Source organism: Haliotis rubra, unplaced genomic scaffold, assembly GCF_003918875.1.
Source record: "Haliotis rubra isolate DU_JTF1 unplaced genomic scaffold, ASM391887v1 Scf106, whole genome shotgun sequence".
NCBI classification, from domain to species: Eukaryota; Metazoa; Mollusca; class Gastropoda; order Lepetellida; family Haliotidae; genus Haliotis; species Haliotis rubra.
In genome coordinates, this window is record NW_025764959.1 from 180,008 (window position 1) to 205,615 (window position 25,608).

Sequence of the window (25,608 nt, forward strand, 5' to 3'; positions counted from 1 at the left end):
GAATGAATTCTGTCCATTTGAATGATTTCATGACATCATGACATCTGTCTCAATGCAAACAACAGGGTTTTACGTCTCATGATTCTCACATTTTGAGAAAAACTGTTTTTTCCCATTTTCTTGAAATATTGGGTATATTGTCATATAATGTATAGCGTTATACACATCATAAACCAACCTGATAAACTTACCTGAATAAACTATAGTGGAAGCTGTCTAAACTGGCACCCGTCGGGACTGAAGAAATAATCTGGTTTAGACAGCATGCAGGATTGTAGAACTGACACGGTTACCTACGACTAGAACTGAACCAGGAGGTACAATTTGACTTAAATGACTGAATCATACCTTGGTCAAGAAGTTGTAACACGGGCGTGGTGTTTGCACGGACATTGCTGAGCGACACTCTGTGGGCGTAGCTTTGAGTGTTATCTATAAACAACATGATCTTCCGTCTAATAACTCACTAATAACATACCCATACTGAACTAAGATTAAATTATCTTTGTCGGCAACCATGTAGTTTCAACGCAGGATTAATCGGTGACAGTACACATCCGGCTGACTCCTCACAACACGCCAGAATAGACAGCGCTGATTACTGTATAAACACATAATTGGGCGGCTCATTTCATGCCGAGATCCGGAATTGACAGCTGCCGGATTGCAGAGCTTTTAAATAATGATAAATGTACTAGCCACGGACGGGACTAAGATTTTAAGATGGTGTTGACAACTTGCCTGATTGGACAGCTGCCGGTTTTGACAGCTTCCACTGTACCTATATAAGGAGCACACTTACAACAAAGAGATGACTATAATGAACTTGATCCCAAGCCCTGTTTGGTCCCAAACACTTGCTTTATAATTCAATGGAAATATGAAAAATGAACTATGGTCATAATGAACTAAAATTAGATGTCCCTTTGAGTTCGTTATCGCCATAGTATTGCGATCTAATGAATATGCAAATGAGGCTACCTAACAGGAAGTGCATCAGAAGGCGATCTACATCACATGCTGTTTACTTGCTTAAACACTACTTCATAATAGTCTCATATGGATGACATAGTGACTTCCCAATATAGGAGTGATTTGGTAAAGAAACATGACTACAATAGATCATGAAAAGGGTGGTTCACTTAGGTAATATATTCCTACACCATTTCTCAAGTTACTTTAGGAAATAGCAAAACTTCAATATATAATGGTAAAGGGAATATTATCATGTAAGTGCCTTGTTTTCTGCTGTCTCACTGGAACTGGGCCTTCTTATCTATCCAGTCTTCTAACCGTGTACACACCTTCCTGATCTCTCCGCTCACAGGATAAGAACTTGCTTCTTGTACCCAAAGTAAAGACAGTGCAGTATGGAAACAGGTCCTTTGTCCATGCAGGATCAATGGCCTGGAACAGTCTCCCACAGAGTTTCAGAGACTGTTGTGACTTTCATACCTTTAAATCCAATCTAAAAACACACATGTGCAAGATATGGGGCCACAAATATCCCTCCTCTGCCGGGGACTTGTGTTGATGTGACACCCAAGACATTTAATGGCTAGCTTGCCCGTTGTCAATGAGGGCGATGGAGACGCCATTGATCCGCCATAACATGACCGAGTTCTGTCTAGAAGAAACGTTTGCGCATCGCACAGGGGAAGAGGTTCTAGTTTTCCCGAAGCATACGGAAATTACCGAGGCCTTGCAAATGATCACTTTTGAAACAACGTCGCTGATTGCACAACTAAATCTGATTGCAACCAATCACGAATCCTGAACACTCGCACCATGAAAGGGCCGTATTAGAACAGAGGTTCGTAGGAAGGTATGACAAGTAACCTCTGTGGAAAGAGAATGGCTTTGAGCATGCATAAGCATGGATATATGCACGTTACAAATATGCTATTGTTATTATTATTAAATATCGCATACAGTAATCTGTATTTATAATGAACATGCTTATGATGGAAGTGACAGATATAATGCAGTTTTCTCTTGGCCGTGAACACTTGCTGTGTAATTGATTCAAAATACCTATAACGAACTACTGTTACATTACACTAAAATTAGTTGTCATTTGAGTTCATTAAAATCACACTTTACTGTATTAGGAATAGTGGTGTTCCGATTAATTGAAATAATCGAAGATTGGTCGCAGTTACCAAACGACCAAGCTATCAATCACATTTTCTCATAATCGAACACAAGCGATTTTGGAACTACTAGTTTAGTCTTTGAAACACTTGACGATGGAACACATCTTCAAAGTTGTCAGGGCCTGAAAGCGTGTTTAACTCTTACAAAACTCACTTCTCTCACTCAAAAGTCATGACTGAATATTTCCTGAAGACTCCTGGAAGTTTATGTTCATGATGTATCAGTCATCACTGTAAGTAACAAGTCACATCATGTTATACATATCTGCAATAACAATCTAAATTAGAAAATCTGAAAAATGACGCTAACCAATTTTTTTTGATGATTGCTGATTGGTAATGAAGCAGTCATCAATTGTGAGATTTCAACCGATTCCCAACACTAATTAGAAATGAAATTTGCACACCAGAAACACACTTGGTGTGTTATCTCTTACAGTGTATTTATTCTGAGAAACAAAAAGATTTTTGTTTTCTTGATCCATTACAACATACAAGGGTTTCAGACTGATAAGAAGCTGAATTAATTTTAATGTCATTTATGCTTCAAACAGAAATATAGAACTTACTCGGAATGGTTTTGTACTTTTTTGTAACCTTATTGCTTTAGGAAACAAAGTGTGATGTTGATATCGGTTTTGCATTTATGACAGGACTGACTTCAAGTTCGACTGTTTTACAAGTTTAGAGAATTTTTTTAATCTAACCTATTTCAACAATTAAGGCATTCATCTGTATTCGTGAAAAAGGGTGTGGTGTTTTTTGTATCTCAGTTGATGTTTTCCAGTTTGTGTTTGGGATTACGAAAATCATTCCACATTTTTTAATCATTTTTTCATTTAGTTTTCTTATATTCTTGTATTTAGATGTTATTTCTGAAATATTTCCTCAGTACCTAGTCCCTGTCATCATGTCTGTTAGTGTATGTAGCCATTACCTAGAAGTTACGTTGTTAATGTTCTATAGATTCTGAAATACCTTTACTTTAAGAGGACCTTGGAACATTCAATCCTAGCACAACTTGTATGGATCCTTCAGTTTAGGATCCATTGTGTGAGAGCATGTTTTGTTAAACAGTGGATATTTTATAGCCAAAAATATGACATTTTGAAGATATCAAGAATATGAGGATTTAACGTCTCGGACATTGTCATGCTCTCTATGTCAATAAAGGCAAGGCTCTCCTATAAGTATTTGCTTTCATCTAATATACTTCTTGCTTGTGTAGGGGCGGTGGGGTAGCCTAATGGTTAAAGCGTTGGCTCGTCACGCTGAATCCCCACATGGGTACAATGTGTGAAGCCCATTTCTGGTGTCCCCCGCCGTGATGTTGCTGGAATATTGCTGAAAGCGGCATAAAACCAAACTCAGTCAGTCTTGCTTGTGTACAGTTGAAATGGTTCAATTTAGTAAGAATAGCTGAATGACATGTTATTGCAAATACTGGAAAGTTATGGGTATTTTTTTAATTTATTTCTATTTATGCAGAATCCAGACTGATTATTTCACAGTTGTTATGGTAGTTTGAGGTTGTCGTTGTTGTTGCTGTGATATTTTGACAACAAAATTCTGGAAATCATCAGTTCATTCATCTAGTAAATCAGTATTTGATTTTTTAGAACAATGACATTGCTATGATAAAACGTCTGTGCATTTTTCTATGTGTGTGTCAAGTTGTTCATATTTGTAAGTCATCTTTCTAATAGTTGTTTCATGTGTATGGAATGTTTTAGAGAATGGTTTTCCTTCGTAATTCTTGGGCATCTTTCACAAAGCAATCTTATTCACTGTCACTTAGCATAAAGAAATAGATCAAACCTGAAGGACTTGCACAGTCAGTGTGATACAGTTATTGTAAGTCTGTCTTGAAGACACAATGCCTGTTAGAATGTGGTCAAACATGTAACATATGTTTTATTTGGAATTACATTTTCTCACATGTTACGTTTGACCACATTCTGGCATTGTGGATTCATAGCTTTTGGACATGACAGCTTTGCCAAGTTAGACTTGTCAGAGGGGTAAACAAAGTATGTGTATTGGATTACCTGGCATCAAACTTCCATTTTGTGGAAGTCGCACTGGCTGAGTGGGTTAGATTGATGTCTCTGTGAGCTAGCAATTAGGTGCCTTACTCTAAAAGTGTGGGTTTGAATCAGGGATGGCACTCAACCCCCAAAAGTACAAGAATCTGTAAACCCGAATATAACATGTGTTAAGTCTGTCTTGTGAAGCTAAAGCAGGGTTTACACTAGATAAGCTGGTTCTGTGAGTCTGATTGTGAAGTATGATGACACCTTGAGACAGTGTTGTAAACTATGTACCTTGTATTTTTACCAACAATCTGTGATATAGGTATTCAAGTTATTTCAAAGTCCAAAGAAATTGTAGATGTTTTTGACTTATTTCTGAACATTTTACAGTGAAGGTATACATTGGCTTTAATGTTTGTTGATAATAAAAGCTGTCTTCAAATTATGGTGTTTTTATTATTGTTAATCTTAAACTGGTGAGTAATCATGGTGGTAATTCACTGATCCCAGACAGAAGAATCAGACAAGATATTCAGAGGAAAACACACTATTAAGTGTACTGCTTGTTGCAGTTCCAGATGGACTTGCCACACCCACTACAAGATGTATGTATAGAAACACATGCTCTGTTCCACATGGACTTGCCACACCCACTACACTATGTCTGTACAGAAACACATGCTCTGTTCCACATGGACTTGCCACACCCACTACATGACGTCTGTACAGAAACACATGCTCTGTTCCACATGGACTTGCCACACCCACTACATGACGTCTGTACAGAAACACATGCTCTGTTCCACATGGACTTGCCACACCCACTACAAGATGTCTGTACAGAAACACATGCTCTGTTCCCATGGACTTGCCACACCCACTACAAGATGTCTGTACAGACTCCACATGGCCACACCCACTACAAGATGTCTGTACAGAAACACATGCTCTGTTCCACATGGACTTGCCACACCCACTACAAGATGTCTGTACAGAAACACATGCTCCACATGGTTCCACATGGACTCTGTTCCACATGGACCCACTACAAGATGTCTGTACAGAAACACATGCTCTGTTCCACATGGACTTGCCACACCCACTACAAGATGTCTGTACAGAAACACATGCTCTGTTCCACATGGACTTGCCACACCCACTACAAGATGTCTGTACAGAAACACATGCTCTGTTCCACATGGACTTGCCACACCCACTACAAGATGTCTGTACAGAAACACATGCTCTGTTCCCACTTGCCACACCCACTACAAGATGGACTTGTTCCCACACCCACTACAAGATGTCTGTACAGAAACACATGCTCTGTTCCACATGGACTTGCCACACCCACTACAAGATGTCTGTACAGAAACACATGCTCTGTTCCACATGGACTTGCCACACCCACTACAAGATGTCTGTACAGAAACACATGCTCTGTTCCACATGGACTTGCCACACCCACTACAAGATGTCTGTACAGAAACACATGCTCTGTTCCACATGGATGCCACACCCACTACAAGATGTCTGTACAGCACATGCTCTGTTCCACATGGACTTGCCACACCCACTACAAGATGTCTGTACAGAAACACATGCTCTGTTCCACATGGACTTGCCACACCCACTACAAGATGTCTGTACAGAAACACATGCTCTGTTCCACATGGACTTGCCACACCCACTACAAGATGTCTGTACAGAAACACATGCTCTGTTCCACATGGACTTGCAGAAACACACTCCACTACAAGACAAGATGTCTGTACAGAAACACATGCTCTGTTCCACATGGACTTGCCACACCCACTACAAGATGTCTGTACAGAAACACATGCTCTCATGGACTTCCACATGGACTTGCTACATGTCTGTACAGAAACACATGCTCTGTTCCACATGGACTTGCCACACCCACTACAAGATGTCTGTACAGAAAACACATGGATGCCACACCCACTACAAGATGTCTGTACAGAAACACATGCTCTGTTCCACATGGACTTGCCACACCCACTACAAGATGTCTGTACAGAAACACATGCTCTGTTCCACATGGACTTGCCACACCCACTACAAGATGTCTGTACAGAAACACATGCTCTGTTCCACATGGACTTGCCACACCCACTATGGACTTGCCACACCCACTACAAGATGTCTGTACAGAAACACATGCTCTGTTCCACATGGACTTGCCACACCCACTACAAGATGTCTGTACAGAAAACATGCTCTGTCACAACATTTCTGTGGCTCGAAGTATGAAGATATAAGTCTGAGAATGAAGTCAGTCATACCAGGATAAAGAAAGTTTAATAAATTATAGCTATACAGTTTCCTGAGAAAACTGATAACACATAAAATCTGTAAAGGGCATATAGAAGTGAATACAAGTGATACACACATCACAAAAAGGGGCAAAATTCAAGGATATCAACTTCAAATGTCATGGAAAACATAACATTAAGGAGTATGTTCTTATGCCTTCATCTTACTCAACCATTCATCTTATAAAGGAGTACAAGTATGCATCATCAAGCATCATGTTCCTCATAATACATTTAGTTGACGACCCGTGAAGATCTGGGGTAGAATAGGTCTTCAGCAACCCATTCTTGTCATAAAATACGACTATGCTTGTCGTGAAAGGCGTCTAACGGGATCGGGTGGTCAGGCTCGCTGACTTGGTTGACACATGTCATCAGTTCCCAATTGCGCAGATCGATGCTCATGCTGTTGATCACTGGATTGTATTGTCCAGACTCGATTATTTACAGTCCGCCACCATATAACTGGAATATTGCTGAGTGGGGTGTAAAACTAAACTTACTCACTCACTCATATAGTTGACACACATAAATTGTGCCCCCTTCTTGATAATGATGAAATAACATATTCATTCCGCCCACAAATTCAAGTGTGGAGCACAGAAACCAGTCACGTATAGAATGATCATTGATCTTGTCTTCCATGTACAGTGACTTGAAATCAACCAAGTCACACATGATCACCACCCAATCCCGTTTTAAGCAATAATATTAAGCCATAAATTAGTTCAATTATTTTCAGGGATGGAGCAGTAGTGAACACACAGTTCAAAGAAATGTTGATGAATCTAAAACTATGTTGTTGAAATCAACTTTTTGTAGGGCATTTATACAGAGTACTTGAATGAACTAAAATAATTTTGGTGACTGGAGGGTATTGCTCCAGGAGTAGACAACTTAACACTGTAAATAGAGTACCTTTTAAATACATCTAGTGTTAGCATTACTTTCATAAATATCCTTCAAAGGCACTTTAATAATATAGGTGATCTGTAAGATCCTCCTCAAATACACCTGGGATTCAAATCCTCACCCAACTGATCCTAGCAGGTAAGGGACATAACTCTGTATACCATGTTGTGCTTTTGCCAATGGGTGGGGGCTTTCAATTTCTTTGGAGTCCCCCCTAAAGTAGATATTCTAGCTGCAAGTTATATCAATGATACTGCAGTACGTGTATTAAAGAATTCAACACATACACATTTCTTCATGGCATATGTACACTTATATTCCATTAACTTTGGTGGAAACTTTTACCTTTTAAGACATTTCATGATTTTTCAACATTTAATAGGGAATTTTTCATATGATAACCAAAACATACAAACATATTAGAACTTTTTGGATAACAGCCAGTCTAGGTACCAAAAAATGATTCAAAATACTTTTTGTTCTTATGATTTGAGTGCCTTAAATAGGTCGGTGCATTGATCCTGGGTTGAGCTTGAATATTTTATGGTAGCTTCATAACCGCAAGGGAGATAACAAGGCTTGTCTTACCTCAATAAATATCACAACGGAGTCATCTCCACACAGAGATGGATTTCAGATATTCAGTTCTGTACACATTGAAAATAGATTATGAGAAACATCAAATATTCATAGATTATTATATAATATTCATTTATGTAAATTTTATTTGCTAAATATTTAATATTGCACTGTCAATTAATTCTATTCCTAAACCGACCCTTTTAAGCCACCAAGATATATAATAAATTAATAGATCTACACAGTTTTTCAGTCTTTGAATAATTCCTGAAAACTAAAGTGAGAATGTAAGTATAGTATTAAAATACTGTAATGCATCTCTTATCAATCATATCATATCATATTTGCAAATGAAATACGAAGATTTCCCTTGATATTTTAGCATAGTATCGCTGTAAAAATTTAAAAGCATTCCACATTCATGCACATTTTTTAAAGTTACAGGAGTGGTAGCACCTAAGTAGTGATGAGTTACCTCCCTTCACATACTCACAAATCAATATGGCGGAAAGCTTCGACTTCCGTAAGAAACGAAATGAGAAAAGATCGTGACAAAGAAGGATTTAAACAATTATGGCTGCTCATCTGACAGAGCGAAAATTCAAAAACTTCAAAGAGGCTCTCCGAAATCGAGGAGATGCTGCGAAGATTCGGGAAAGTGTGTCTGCCGCCCTCAGAGAGAGTGCCTTTCAGGTGCGTGTATTCTGTTTCTATGTTTATTTTCAGACGATCTGTCAAGTCAAGGCTACATGTATAAATGATCTTCACGTTGGATAAATATAGATGATAGTCACTGTGTTTGTTTTGTCAAATACGTATAGTTGTTCCTTGTAAGGTGTGAATCGTCGAAATCATATTGACATGTCTTATATTTGTGACCGCCGTCAAAATGGGCGTTCACCTATTTCAACACATGGTATTCAGGCACGGTAATCTCGTCCCAGATACTCGTCTCTTGTCAATGTTTATCGATTTGACCGAATCTCTGTTCATTTAATATAAGACGTCGTTTGAATGGACCAAGTATGTGAACTAAGAATACGATTATGAGTGTGACATAACTCTATATTCAACAGTAACCTGATGCTGATGAATAAAAACAGTAAACTAAACCGTGACAGTTCTTTTTCTCCAACGAACAATGAGAATGTGTCTCTCAGATTTGTGATTCCGTGTATGAATAGAACCAGGTTTATAAAAAACGTATTTTAATGTTGGTTTATTTAATTAGAAAGAGGTCATTCACAGGCTTTAATTAAACTAAGGAAGAAAATGGCATAATTGTTGGAACCTTACAGAAAAATGTTCGTCATTTAATTTTAATGTTTGTATGACCTATTTCTTATGATATTGGAGTTTTGATCAAGTATATTTAAACAAAATTTTAATAGAAATAACATCCCTGTTCAGTTTACAGTTATGCTGAATGATTATTAACAATTTCTACAGCCTACTATCACTGTATCAGATGTTCAAAACTGGCATTTCACGTTTGTGATTTTTTTTATGCAGAAGCAACATCTGCATGGATTTAGATTAAAATGGCATTGATTTCTAGAAAGTCTTCGTTAAGACTGTAAATTGGCATAATTGATAATGCTGCCTCCTTCCAAAGACAGTGCGGCAATTGTTAAATTGACCCACTTAATGAAGTGAGTCATACTCCATTGTAATGAAGCTGAGGAGTTTGACAAACAATTAACAATACGAAAGACACTTGAGTTGTCACATGGCTACTACAGTACAATAGTTACGTCTTTTTATACCCATTTCTTTATAATGTTCCTTATGTATACAAGGTTCCCAAAATAAACTAAATATTGCCATTTTGTTATTTAAATAGTTAAGGCCTTTGCCCTAACTAATGACCAACGACAGGTGTAATTTTAGAACTGTAACTTCATGCATGTCTTTTATGACAAATATTTATCTGGAGTTAATGAAGCTAAATAAATATGCTTTGTTGAAGTTTCTTCCCTTTTTTGTCATGAATAAATACATTATTTGAAAACAATTCGGAAATGTGTAGAAAATGTGAAAAGTTTATGGGCAAATATTCTGACAAACTTCATTTAGAATGACAATCATCTATAGGTTTCTAATGCTTGTCATTGTTTACTGAATCTTCATGTTGTATTTAAGTGAGTGAGTGAGTATAGTTTTACCCCCCTTTTAGCAATATTCCAGCTATATCATGGCACAGGACACCAGAAATGGTCTGCACATATTGTACCTATATTGGGAATTGAACCCCAGTCTTTGGTGTGAAAATCCTTTGATGTCCACCATCCCATCTGTTGAAATGGTAGATCTGGGTTCTTAATGTTGAAATGGTAGACTTTGGGACTTCATTTTGAAGTGGTTAATCTGGGGACTTGATGTTGAAATGGTATATTTTGGGACTTAATGTTGAAATGGTAGATCTGAGAACTTCATGTTGAAATGGTAGATCTGAGGACTTAGTGTTGAAATGGTAGATCTGAGGACTTAGTGTTGAAATGGTAAATCTGAGGACTTAGTGTTGAAAAGGTAGATCTGAGGACTTAGTGTTGAAATGGTAGATCTGAGGACTTAGTGTTGAAATGGTAGATCTGAGGACTTAGTGTTGAAATGGTAGATCTGAGGACTTAGTGTTGAAATGGTAGATCTGAAGACTCCATGGAGCCAAAATTCCAATGCTGATGCAATGTAGTACCAGCCTGACCTGGCATCAGGATGATGGACCAATCAATACATGCAGTAAATCCAGACAATATTACTGCTGCAGGGAGATAATTTGTGTGTTTACCGGTTCACTTACCGACCGCAAAACATTGCGACATCATCATTATCATGGCACACTCCCAATCCTCATGTTATTCTCATGCTTGACATCACTAGCGCTAATACATCCTTGTTTGGTTTACATCCTCTTACATATGCTACTTCTGCAACATTTGTGAAATACCGTAATGGTTGTAATTCGTGTTATGCTAGTGGGGGGTAACCAAACAAAGATCTATACCGGCTGTATCACAGTCTGGTGTTCGGTTGTGAGCTTGTAGCAGATGTTGGTAAACAAAATTCCAAAATTGGAATATGACATTGCCAAATTCAACATGTTCATATTTTAGCAGATTATTTGATATTTGATTATGTTATGGATTTGCAAATGTGACTTAGTTTCCTTTGTATACTGTTACGATCATAAGTGGTATAAGTATAATCAGATTACATCCGGATGTTTGTACCTTTGAACCTTATGTATACTCAGTTTTATCCATATTTCCACTAAGGAACTAAGTTTAAGATCCAAGATATATCCCTGCCAAGATTTTTACAACTTATTCTACCTGGGCATCCAACTTCCACTAAGTTCCCGGATTGTTTCATTCTTATCCACTGTAGAATGTAATACTTATTGCAGAGCACAGATCATTATCCAGGTTTTCTTCTCATTATTACTTGTAATGTAACATATGTATGTAATGTAACATTTGTATCATGATGCAAAGGGTTCCCAATTGCGCAGATCGATGCTCATGCTGTTGATCACTGGATTGTCTGGTCCAGACTTGATTATTTACAGACCGCCGCCATATAGCTGGAATATTGCTGAGTGCGGCGTAAAACTAAACTCACTCACTCACTCACTCATGATGCAAAGGGTGTGAAATATTTTAAGCATCATGTACCTTATATCAGGAAAAAGTGCTGTTTCGCTGTATTGTCACACCACTATGGGGTATATTTGTTTGTATAGGATGCCAATTCCTGTGTATTCTTTATTCCACAGAGTTTGAAATTGAGAGGTCCTCGAATCCTTGAGATGATATCCTGTGGTGCATGTACAAGGACCCACTGAATCTTTCACTTTTTTTACATTATGGCTGTGACAAGGATGCTTAGTTCTAAACACTGTTCCCCTTGAATTATCTTGGAACACAGGAAACTATTATCATGTATGGCTGAATGAGGACAGTGAAAGGACTTGAGGTGGTAGTTTGTATGTATCTTTCAGTGTTCACGAATGGTGTTTTAAAGTAACAGGACATTGGGTCCTGTAAGTTTCAGATGTCTGTCTGACCCATTCAAAATTCACAGGACCCATAGAATAAAATTAAACACACATTTCAGATTTAACATTTCTCATAATTGGCATTGAAATTATTAACAAACATAAGATTTATAAATGGCAAATAAGTGTCACATGTCACAACTTCAGTCAAAGTCATTGTGAAACATACAGTCAGACACTGGGGCCGGCGGGTTGTAGACTTCTATCGGACCGTTGGCGAATCTGCCGGATTTGTCAGAGGGTCAGACGCTATTCGTGAACACTGATCTTTGCATGCAATTGGAGTTTTTGAGGACTTCCACTTTTATATATTAATTGGTCCCTTTACACCATGCATGTTTTTTGTATTCTTTGTCCTCAGAGTTTGGGGTCCTGGGGTCTATAAGCAAGTTGAGTTCTCTTAATGTGATTCTTGTACCTAATGGCCCTAAAATATTTAGGATCTATTGACTTTCTTGCATAATTTCATACACAATTCTCACGTCTAATATCTCTGCATTTTGACGAATTCATCCCTAAATTGCACTTTCACTTTTGCATGTAATGCTAAAAGTAAATTGTCTTGTATGATCCATTAAAACGTATGGACAAATGTACGAGGTTACCATGGCAACCTTGTGACAGGTTTCATGCTCCGGCAGTCAGTACCATTCTTTGATCATGTCCGGAACATAAACATACTTGTTGTGTTATATCCCATTTGAAATGTGTTGATAATTGTTTGCAGTGAGCTCACTTTGATTTGTGTTGTCACTTCGTTCTTTGATCTATTTCATTCCGCCTAAGGCTGTGGTCATCTTCCAGCCATCTTGTTAATCTCCCCTGGCCACACATCACAGCACACTGTGAGTCACATGGCATATGGTGAGGTCAGAGGTCACCCGCACATTCAATTAATGAGCTGAATCTCACACACTGTAATCTGAGACGGATCCTATAAACATGATCAATATTGACATTGTGCATATTATCATGATTATTGTTTGATATGAACATTTGCTTTTCTATAAAAGTCATTAACATGATTAACATTAACCATTATTATGTCTTTGATGATATGGACAAGATTAGACTTTGTCAGAAGTATTTCAATAGGTTAATAGGTTGATAATGATGATTAAAATGAAGAATGGGGACGAAACAAATTTTCCTTGAAGTTTTCAGCCAAATATTTGAATTAAGGACTCCCCAATCATCATGAACGTGCAGTTTTTTTATTTTGAAGTTATGCTGAAAATGCCTTGACTTGTAAGCTTATGTTAATGCTAAATACATCAAGATGTTTTTAACTTGAAACATCTTGCAACTTTTGTATGTTTCAGTCTTTCGCTGCTGTTTTATCACATTTTCCTTTTCACATCTATTGAATTTGCTAAATTGAATTTCAATATTATTCTTTGATCAAATGCATATTCAATGCAAATTCAGGTAATCTAATAACTGAAGATTTGTATCCCATCTTCACTTGTATTGTAGTTGACTTGAGGGAGGTATTAGTAATTGCCTCTCTTGTTGTCAGTCTCAGCCATCAAATCAGTTAGAGTTACAGGGGATGCACATGCTGCTCCCTTGAGAGTCACTGTGACCAGTCCTGTCTGTCAGTCTCAGACTCACACGGGGGCCGTCCCAAAAACTGTTCAAGGCAATTGCCAGTATGGATTTTTCACAGATAAAAAGGCAAAGGATTTGGCTGTTGCAAGTTTCTGGTAGTATATCATTTGGATCATACAGCTGTCTGGCAGTTTTGTCATAACAGAGATTATGATAAGATTAAATTAAGTTTTGCTACTGAGATGGTCCAGTAAATGATTAATATTTAAAGGGAAAGAGTTGGGCATTTGGAATCCAAGAAAAACTCTGGAACAATTAGGAAAAGGAAATCCAATATTGCAGGAAACATATTTCCTTTAGCAGCACTCGAAAGTTACGTACATTAATCACCACTCTCAAGTTAGGCTTGTTTAGAACATTTCAAGGGTTTCCTCAAGGTAAAGATCTTCAGCAAATATCCATGTGCAGTATTAAATAACCAAGGCCTTGCTCCAAGGCTGCTGTGAATAATATATCCATGAAAGTACAGTCATTCTGTCTTATTATAGGCTATAGTAGATGAGGGACAGTAAATATAATGATGCCAGTCTTTATTACAGAATACTTGTTCTTATAATCTAGGACTAGGGCTTGCTAAAAGATCGATAATCTGAAAAATTGTTGTTTGGACGAGTGAGTGAGTTTAGTTTTACGCCACACTCAGCAATATTCCAGCTATATGGTGGCTTGTTTGGAAGAGTTAGTAATGATTATCAATGAAAATTGTGTCATTGATAATATCAATACATAAACTATTCCTGTGAAATACCATTTTAAGTTACTCAGACAATGCACCGTTTTAAGTTACTAACATAATGCCCCGTTTTAAGTTACTCAGACAATGCACCGTTTTAAGTTTCTCACACAATGCACAAAGTTACACCCTTAAACTATAGACACAGTTTTGTTAGGAATCCATGCATTAATATCTCACCACTCGCCATTGATGTGAAATATGTTGCAATCTTTCCGACTCTTTTAGCATTTTTTGTCAGAGTTACTTCTCCAATATTAATCTATAATAGATCAATGTTTAGTTAAAGATTATCTGTCTCCATGATCTATATTGATAGCCAGGCCTACTAATCACTGTTGCCTTAGAGACTGATCTATATTGATAGCCAGGCCTACTAGTCACTGTTGCCTTAGAGACTGGTGCAAGTCTAGAGGCTATGGTGGATTCAGTTTGTTGAAAACTAAGCCGATTTGCTGGAGAGTCCCAGTAGTGGTAACAATGTGTAATGTTATTATTAATTCATTGTATGGAAGTGTTGGGTGGCATTACGGCTGTGCCATCGTGGGTGCAATGTGTGGCGGGTCCAGGGAGTGTTTCGCTGGAGGTTTCTCACTGTTTACAGCTGGGGATCTCCACAATCTGTCTTTGAAGTGTACCATAGTTTACCGTATTTCATCCTTAGGTTCCGACCTCTGTTGTCTGAAGTGTACCATAGTTTACCGTATTTCATCCAAGATTCAGACTTTGGTTGTCTGAAGTGTACCATAGTTTACCGTATTTCATCCAAGATTCAGACTTCGATTGTCTGAAGTGTACCATAGTTTACCGTATTTCATCCAAGGTTTGGACCTGTTGTCTGAAGGATAGATCTGAGCATCTGTTGAAGTAGAGGGGAAGTTTACTTGTTTGGTCCTTGGCTGCAGTGTACGAAAAGATGACAAGATGGTACTTGTTGTTACCCTGGCTGGTGGTGGAGACTGAACATTAACCATGTTAACTGGTTGGCTTGGAATCAGTATATTGAGGGCACTTGCACACTGATGTCTGTTTATCAGTTCAAACATTGGAAATATTTCTATAGATTTATGTGTTGTAAGTGAAATGTGAGTGTCAAGGTTTCTTGTCCTCATAAGATGCTAAAATAGAGTTGAGAATATCAGGCAGTCTGTACATTTTACTGCAGTATACTACATTTGTAAAGAACTTGGTTTTATGAATTGACACCTATGATGAACTGTTTTTTTGTCCTGGCCTTTTTCTGTATATTTCAGTAAAAGTGCATATAGCGAACTAAGATTAATGGTCTCATGGAATTCATAATGGCTGTAGTTTACTGTACAGTTATGATTGTTGAGGGGCGGTAGGGTAGCCTAATGGTTAAAGCGTTGGCTCGTCACGCCAAAGACCCGGGTTCAAATCCCCACATGGGTACAATGTGTGAAGCCCATTTCTGGTGTCCTCCGCCGTGATGTTGCTGGAATATTGCTAAAAGCGGCGTAAAACCAAACTCAGTCAGTCAGTATGATTGTTGAAGCAAAAGAAAGGTCCATTCTTAATTTTTAATCTAGATTTAGATAATATGCATTTGCCATTATGATAGGGCCAACTCCCAAGAATCAATCAACATCCTATAGATTGAACCATTGTAAGACCCTGCCTATTAAAGACAAATTCCTTGAGTCCTATTATTGAGCATTCAAAGGAAGATATTGGCACTGTGTTCAAAGTTAAAACAGGTCCTCAGGGTCTTTGAAGTTTGCTCCTATGGTATTTGAATCCAAGGACCCCACAAATCTTTAACTTTATCAACAGGAAGGAACATTTGATTATGTCCTTTATTTCAAAATCTGTGAAGCCATGTCAATGTGTTGAGCCCTGTAAATAGTGTAATGAGTTGTTGAACGAACTCGTGTCCAGTAGCTCACACCAGTGTTTCCGTGGTAGATGAGCTGACTGCGCGGAGCTGCTGTGGTTGATGTGGTCGGTGATACCACCAGGCTGGGATTGAACGAACTCGTGTCCAGTAGCTCACACCAGTGTTTCCGTGGTAAATGAGCTGACTGCGCGGAGCTGCTGTGGTTGATGTGGTCGGTGATACCACCAGGCTGGGATTGGATGGCTCATCCAGCTTTAGCTTCCGAGTGCAATGAACACGGAAGCTTCATTAGTGGCACAGCTAGTGAGAAACTTAATGAACATAAAGTAGCTGTCAGGATGTAGTTTTTTTAGATATTAGATAGATTTAGGGACGAATTGACTGGGAAAAAAATCATTTTGGTCCTTAACAGTTTCATTTGTATCATGTAAATGTTTGGTGGATTTTAGACTTGACTGAAAAGATCGATAATCGGAAATATCATTGATATAAAAATTATTAATGACTATCGATATGAAAATTGTGTCATTGATGATATCATACAAAAAACTGTTGTGAAAAAATATTTTTTAATTTGCTCAAACAATACACAAAGTTAGGTCTTTTTGTCAGATTAAGACAATTAAGTCCAGGGCCTAGATTTTCGAAGCTCTCTTAGCGCTAAGATAGTCGTAAGTTAATGTTAATGTATGGCACTTACGACTATCTTAGCGCTAAGAGTAAGAGAGCTTCGAAAATCTAGGCCCAGGCTTTTAGAGGCCACTAAGTCAGTACTGTACAAGGAAGCCTCATGTTAGTATGTCTAACAGTCCCTGAACCGAGTGTTTACAAATGGTGTTTCAAAGTAACAGGGCATTGGGTCCTGTAAATTTCAGGTGTCTGTCTGACCCATTGAAAATTCACAGAACCCACAGAATAACATTAAACACACATTTCAGATTTAACATTTCTTATAATTGGCATTGAAATTATTAACAAACATAAAATTTATTAACAGCAAACAAGTGTGACATGTCACATATAACAACTTCAGTCAAAGTCATTGTGAAATACACAGTCAGACACCGGGGCCGGCGGGTTGTACACTTCCATCAGACCGTCTGCAAATCTGCCGGATTTGTCCTAGGGTCTGACACTATTCGTGAACACTTATAAATGGGTACTTGTCAGGATCTTTAAACCTATTTGATGATGTCAAATTTTGTAATGGCCACTAGGCCGCCTCCATGGTGTAGTGGTTAGAGCGTCCGTCCGGAGAGTGAAAGGTCGCGGGTTCGACCCCCGGCCGCGTCATACCAAAAGACGTTAAAATATGGTACTTGTTGGTCCCTGCCTGGCGTTCGGCATTAATGGATACAACAAGGACTGGTCGGCTCGGAGTCAGTATAATGTGTCTGAGTGGGGTATTCATGCTTCACTGCGGCATGGTATCTCAGTGGGCTAGCACTATAAAACCAGCTTCAATCTGGGCTAGTACAAGCAGCCGCACATACACATGCACACGCATGCACGTCGTCATACGAGCGAAATATTCTCAAGCACGACGTTAAACCCAATTTCACCTCACCTCACCTTGTAATGGCCACTAAATCAGTACTGTACGAGCCTCATGTCAGTCTGTCTAACAGTCCCCGAACCACATTATTTCCCCTACTGCCCAGCCCTCCCTGCAATGCTAAAGCTCTAAATGAAGCAAGTCTAGATTTCCTCAGGTTCTGAATCTCCCCATCTCACTGGGGCTCCTTTTCAATATGAAAGGAATTGTTTGTTTCTATCAAAATTATATATATTCAGAGACTAAGCGTTAAGTCTAGCCTCATGTTTGTAAGTAACATTTTGCTTTCCAGAGTTGTATCTGTAAAGTATAATTCTGTTGAAAGCCTTATATAGCATTAGGTGCCATGCAAAATAGGTGTAAATAATAATCCTTGGCGTTTCGTGACTACAAGGAAACAGAATAAGCTATTGTGTCTCCTTGTAAGCTGTGTCGTGTGCTTGCGTGTTATATCGCGCCTTCATCAGTGTTCATGCCTCAGCGACTGTCTGGTATTTCAATATATGAGTGTCAAGTTCTGTTGCATAACATTTGGTAATATGACTTGACTTTTGAACTGGCGGTAGTCTGGAGGGGCTATATTTGTCAAGCCAAGTCACAGTTATGCTTAAGCAGAACAGTTTACTGGGAGATGAGATAATGTTGTCATGTGTGTACTTGGTTCAGACCACTTACAGTTACATCTGGTTAAAGGGGGACTGTATTCCATGGTCTGGTGCACATCTCCCAGTAGTTGTAGATACTGGGATATGGTGGCATGTGGTCATGTGCACAACGCACATATCACAAATTACGTGAGTTTCCCCGGGGGCCCCTGGTGCTGCCCCACACTGAAGCACATGGAGTGCATGTGGTGTCTCCTTGAGCAGGAGACTTTGTTTGAGTTAAGCCAGTTGGTACACTATAGGATGAGATGGTAATGTGACTGTTAACCTAGCCCCTGACAAGGCACATTGGTTGTATACTCCCCAGGAAGCTGAGAATGAGAATCAAATGCCCATTGATCCATTGACCGGGGAAATCATGTTTATGTTCTGACCAAGCACCAAGTGTATGGAAGCTAGCACAATTATAGTAATATTTGTGTTATTAGAAAATTTCACCATATATATACTATTACTAGAGGTGTCAAATAACTCTTTGAATGTTTCTGACACAGAGGCTTGCCAGGGTGTTTAAATATTCATTGATCACTGTTGAGGAGTGTTGATATATTTGATATCGGGAAAGGGTAAGATTAAAGTTAGCATCCAAAATCATTCTTATAAATTTGTAATTGTAATAGACAGCCTCGGTAGTAAACGATCAGGGCTTCGGTTTTCCCGCACGTTCTGGGGATCGTTTTATAACAGTAGCAGAGATATTAGTTATATCATCATGGGATAAATAACACTATGATGGTAATGGGTAGTCATTGTGGACATACAAATCCCTGCATAACCGAGGATGAGGAGGTGAGGTGACATGGGGTTTAACGTCGTGCTTGAGAATATTTCGCTCATATGACGACGTGCATGCGTGTGTATGTGTAGGTGTGGCTGCTTGTACTAGCCCAGACTGAAGCTGGTTTTATAGTGCTAGCCCACTGAGATACCATGCCACAGTGAAGCATGAATACCCCACTCAGACACATTATACTGACTCCGAGCCGATCAGTCCTTGTTCTACCCATTAATGCCTAGCGCCAGGCAGGGACCAACAAGTACCATATTTTAACGTCTTTTGGTATGACGCGGTCGGGGATCGAACCCGCAACCTTCCACTCCCCGGGCGGACGCTCTAACCACTACACCACGGATCGAGGATGAGGACATTACATTGATTTGCTGGAGACGAACAGCATCAGGAAATCTAATGAACATTTCCTGTTTTTATATGATTTATATCACTTGTACTGAGTCTGCCTCCTGGACGCACAAGGCCATGTTGTTGCCAGACTCTAGAAGTGCATCATTTGAGTTGTTACCTGAACCACAGTGTCAGACTTGTGACATTCGTTGTGCATTAGTCAACGTTTGTTTACTCCTGGAAGCTTACCAAGAATATAAAACAAGAATCGGCCTTATTCCACTGCCAATCTTTTGAGTGCTTTAGAATTTCTGCTTACTCCGAATCACCCCACAAAATCGGGAAGGGTTGCGTGTAAAGGAAATAAGATACGAATCATTCTAAATTGTTTTCTCTCTTTTCTTGATCACTTTGCTAACAAATTCTTTGGCAAGGAGTTATGTGAAGCAAGAATTGGCCTTATTTCACTGCCATTCTTTTGAGTGCTTTAGAATTACTGCTTACTCCGAATCAACCAGAAAGTTTAGGGAAAAGTTTTCTAGAAAGGAAATAAGATACGAATCATTCTAAATTGTTTTCTCTCTTTTCTTGATCACTTTGCTAACAAATTCTTTGGCTAGGAGTTATGTGAAGCAAGAATCGGCCTTATTCCACTGCCATTCTTTTGAGTGTTTCAGTATTGCTGCTTACTCCAAATCAACCCCCAAACCGGATAAAAGGTTTCCTACAAATTATTTGTAATTGTTTTCTCTCTAGTCTTGCTCACTTTGCTAACAAATTTTTGGCTGGGAATTAAGTGAAACATTAATGAAAAATGTTGTCTGCACTTGAAGCGTGACATAAGAGCCTAAGTTATTCGTCAATGGTAGCCATGACAACTTGATTATGGTTAGGAATTGCTTTCAGAGACATTGCCGTAATGTCCAAGGGCCGAGTGCTTACATTATGCCTTGGGTTAGGGGCAAGCATTTACATGATTAATAACTGGAATTATGGCTCTTGTAACAGGGGAAGCTTGACCAGCTTGACAGTCTCAGCATATTTGATCCAAGTCTTTCTGAATATCATCATATTTGTTAAATTTATGATATTATGTTGCATTTTATATTTATGATGTTATTATATTACATGTCAACAATAATCCTGATCACACAGAGACAGGGACCCTGATGGCAGGATCTAGAATTGCATAGGAAATGGCAAGCAGATCGTCCAGCACAGATTGTAATGACTGTTGCCAGTACGACCAGCTACTACATTTAATCACAATAGTTCAACCTATTTATCATAATACATGTACTAACATGATACTGGTAATAAACGTCCCAGGCACTCAGAAATATGACACGGTGGGGCATTTATAAAAACGCTACCAAATTAGGGCTGCAACAAATACACTATGTGGCGAATATGATACGTATCATGAATATTGGGTAACGAATACATATAATTATTCACGAATACAATATTGTAGTTTAGTGATTGATGTACAATATGGAACGCAATAACCAGTGATCTCATGACACTCAAATTTGGTATGTAATAGTTATAGTCGACAGTACCATGTTCGGCCTTGGCAAACTAATATGACGTGTGCTACAGCAAGGTTAGTACATATTCCATTCTTGCATATGAAACTTTCGAAAAGTACACAAGGGTTCAAGTAAAACATGCTCCCTTAAAAAAATCGTAAATATTCGGTTCTGGTGACCACAATAACGAATGTTATATTTGTGCTGGCCCGGATGGGACTCAACCCAAAAAGTACTAGAATCTGTACTTTACTAAGAAAGTGTAATCCCAAATATAAAATTGACCACTTTCTAAAATGGCATTGTGTATTTCACACAAATAATGAATTGAATTCATGAAGGGCCACGGTTAGATTCACTGAATATGCGAATGAATCGTTACAGCCTTATACCAAATGTAATTTGTTTTGAGAGATCAAGTCTTACAGAACAGAATTTGTTTAAAGACAACGAAACTGAAACAGTTTTGATAATAGTAACTAGGCAACATATGTTATATTTAGGGTTATACTTTCTCAGTAAAGTACAGATTCTAGTACTTGTCTTAGGTTGAGTCCCATCTGGGATTCGAACACACACTGAAGTACGAGAATCGGTACTTTACTGAGTAAGTGTAATCCCAAACATTACATGTTACATTTGATGCGTTATATTTTACTCACTCACTCAAATTACAGTGGAAGCCCTCTAAACCGGCATTCGTTGGTACCGGCACAAAATGCCGGTATAGAGGGCGTGCCGGTCCAGAGGGAGGTTTATGATAATAAATTAGCTTCTACCGGGAGGAAATTCTAGTGCCGATATTGAGAGCATGCCGGATTGGAGGGCTGCCGGTTTAGAGGGCTTCCACTGTACACCCACACATTCATTCACTGGTATTGAAGTTGATCAGAGGTGCTTAGCGGTGCAGAGCACTTATTAGATCAAATACTGTACTAGGAGAAGGACTTCACTGTATCATATCACAGTAACTGTGATATGCGGAAGTGACTATTTGTGGTTTACCATGTTTACACAATGTTATCTACATGTTGTCACAGACATACCAGGGTCCCAGGCGACAGAGTATTCACTCCCAGGTTATGACTCACGATGGATGTAGCTAACAAATCATAGTTTCTATTTACTGTTCAATATATTCAAGTCCAGTCTATTATGAAGTTTGGACCTATGTGGAGGCACTTTTAACAAAACACCTGTTTTAGGTGACTTCCAGTTTGTGTCTGTTAAGTTACATCAAGTAAAGTTACATCAATAAAGTTACATCAAGTAAACTTACATCAATAAGTTACATCAAGTAAAGTTACATCAAGTAAAGTTACATCAATAAAGTTACATCAAGTAAAGTTACATCAAGTAAAGTTACATCAATAAAGTTACATCAAGTGAAGTTACATCAAGTAAAGTTACGTCAAGTAACGTTACATCAAGTAAAGTTACAGCAATAAAGTTACATCAAGTAAACTTACATCAATAAGTTACATCAAGTAAAGTTACATCAAGTAAAGTTACATCAAGTAAAGTTACATCAATAAAGTTACATCAAGTAAAGTTACATCAAGTAAAGTTACATCAAGTAAAGTTACATCAAGTAAAGTTACATCAATAAAGTTACATCAAGTAAAGTTACATCAAGTAAAGTTACATCAATAAAGTTACATCAAGTAAAGTTACATCAAGTAAAGTTACATCAAGTAAAGTTACATCAAGTAAAGTTACATCAATAAAGTTACATCAAGTAAAGTTACATCAAGTAAAGTTACATCAAGTAAAAGTTACAAAAGTTACATCAAGTGAAGTTACATCAAATAAAGTTACATCAACTTACATCAATAAGTTACATCAAGTTACAAAGTTACATCAAGTAAAGTTAAAGTTACATCAAGTAAAGTTACATCAAGTAAAGTTACATCAATAAAGTTACATCAAGTGAAGTTAATAAAGTTACATCAAGTAAAGTTACATCAAGTAAAGTTACATCAATAAAGTTACATCAAGTAAAGTTACATCAAGTAAAGTTACATCAAATATCAAGTTACATCAAGTAAAGTTACATCAAGTAAAGTTACATCAAGTAAAGTTACATCAAGAAAAGTTACATCAATAAAGTTACATCAAGTCAAAGTTACATCAATTAAAGTTAATCAAGAAAAGTTACATCAAGTAAAAGTTACATCAATAAAGTTACATCAAGTAAAGTTACATCAAGTAAAGTTACATCAATAAAGTTACATCAAGTAAAGTTACATCAAGTAAAGTTACATCAAGTAAAGTTACATCAAGTAAAGTTACATCAAAAGAAGTTACATCAAGTAAAGTTACATCAAGTAAAGTTACATCAAGTAAAGTTACATCAAGTAAAGTTACATCAAGTAAAGTTACATCAAGTAAAGTTACATCAATAAAGTTACATCAAGTGAAGTTACATCAAGTAAAGTTACATCAATAAAGTTACATCAAGTGAAGTTACATCAAGTAAAGTTACATCAAGTAAAGTTACATCAAGTAAAGTTACATCAATAAAGTTACATCAAGTAAAGTTACATCAAGTAAAGTTACATCAAGTAAAGTTACATCAAGTAAAGTTACATCAATAAAGTTACATCAAGTAAAGTTACATCAAGTAAAGTTACATCAAGTAAAGTTACATCAATAAAGTTACATCAAGTGAAGTTACATCAAGTAAAGTTACATCAAGTAAAGTTACATCAAGTGAAGTTACATCAAGTAAAGTTACATCAAGTAAAGTTACATCAAGTAAAGTTACATCAATCAATAAAGTTACATCAAGTGAAGTTACATCAAGTAAAGTTACATCAATAAAGTTACATCAAGTAAAGTTACATCAATAAAGTTACATCAAGTAAAGTTACATCAAGTAAAGTTACATCAAGTAAAGTTACATCAATAAAGTTACATCAAGTAAAGTTACATCAAGTTAAGTTACATCAAGTAAAGTTACATCAATAAAGTTACATCAAGTGAAGTTACATCAAGTAAAGTTACATCAATAAAGTTACATCAAGTGAAGTTACATCAAGTAAAGTTACATCAATAAAGTTACATCAAGTAAAGTTACATCAAGTAAAGTTACATCAAATAAAGTTACATCAAGTGTAGTTACATCAAGTAAAGTTACATCAAGTAAAGTTACATCAATAAAGTTACATCAAGTGAAGTTACATCAAGTAAAGTTACATCAAGTAAAGTTACATCAAGTAAAGTTACATCAAGTAACATCTCAAATATCCTCACAACAGCAATGTATAATTAACACATAAGACGTAGAACATGTTACGGCAGAGCTCATGTTTGTCAGGTACACCTACTTCACTGAGTCTCCCTTTAAGTTTAAATAGACTTTTTTTATTTCTATCTAATGTGGGTAAGTTAAGAAGGATGTATTGTGCAATTACCGAGAATGTTTCTAAACATACTGACACATATGTTGTGACGTTTAGACATTTCTTATGTAAATTTCTACGCAGGCAATTCAGATATTTTTTGGTAATGGTGATTTATTTGGCATGTTCTATGGAAATGTTTTATCTTGAGTTCTGTCGCAGCTTTGAAAGTTGATTACATTGTGAATGAATGGTAACAATGTGTGTATTGGGGGGTTCTCTTTGTACTCACATGGGTACAATGAGTGAAGCCCATTTCTGGTGTCCCCCATCGTGATATTGCTGGAATATTGCTAAAAGTGGCGTAAAACCAAACTCAGTCAGTCAGTCAGTCAGTCAGTCAGTCAGTCTCTTTGTACTAACGTTGTGTATCTATCGTACACTGTCTAAATGAAGCAAGGAAGTTTACTGTTTTACATTTTTGGTTAGTTTTTCTATTGAGTTCCAATATGTGGAACAATTAAAGCTTTGAAAAGCATTCAGAATTACTGCCTTCAACTCGTTCAAAGGGTGTCGCAGATTGGAAATCTCAGTTATGACGTATCGTTTGAAAAGAAGATAATACATCAATGTATTGATTGATAACAGCATTAGTTTATGTGTAAGATAAACTTATGTTGACCCTAGTGAAGTATTGACTAGTATTGATAAAATTTGATATTCATTGATTTGTGTCAGTGAAGTATTGAAATTACAAATTTATCAACAGGGCTCCAGATAAGGGCCGTATCGGCGTATGTACGGATATAAAATGTGCACGATACGGTAGGAATAATTTAGAAAACGTAGCAGATACGTACCACAGCAATGGTGTATGGTCTTAGAATCATATTTATCTGAAAAAAAAGTATTGTTTTATAGTTTATTGACCTGTTTACACAAGAGTACCAATGTTGTGGTGCATATATGAAACGAAACACAAGATTAGTGATACTCCATTAAATTCCTTTAAGTACTCTAAGTGTACTCTTAAGATTTTCCAGTACTCCTCCATTGAAACAGTAAGGAGTACATACTCCTGATGTTAAAAATTTATCTGGAGCCCTGTATCAAT

General features: G+C 37.5%; 1 protein-coding gene across 14 annotated transcripts in view; it reads left to right on the forward strand.

Moving 5' to 3' along the window:
* Positions 1-8,512: 8,512 nt before the first annotated feature.
* Positions 8,513-25,608, forward strand: part of LOC124277341 (dedicator of cytokinesis protein 9-like) — a 186,773-nt gene continuing 169,677 nt past the window's right edge. For all 14 annotated transcript variants that reach the window (XM_046713045.1, XM_046713053.1, XM_046712995.1 and 11 more), the window contains exon 1: positions 8,513-8,709. In XM_046713045.1, coding sequence (XP_046569001.1) covers positions 8,590-8,709 — 120 coding nt within the window. In that variant the 5' untranslated portion in view covers positions 8,513-8,589. The remainder of the gene's footprint in view (positions 8,710-25,608) is intronic.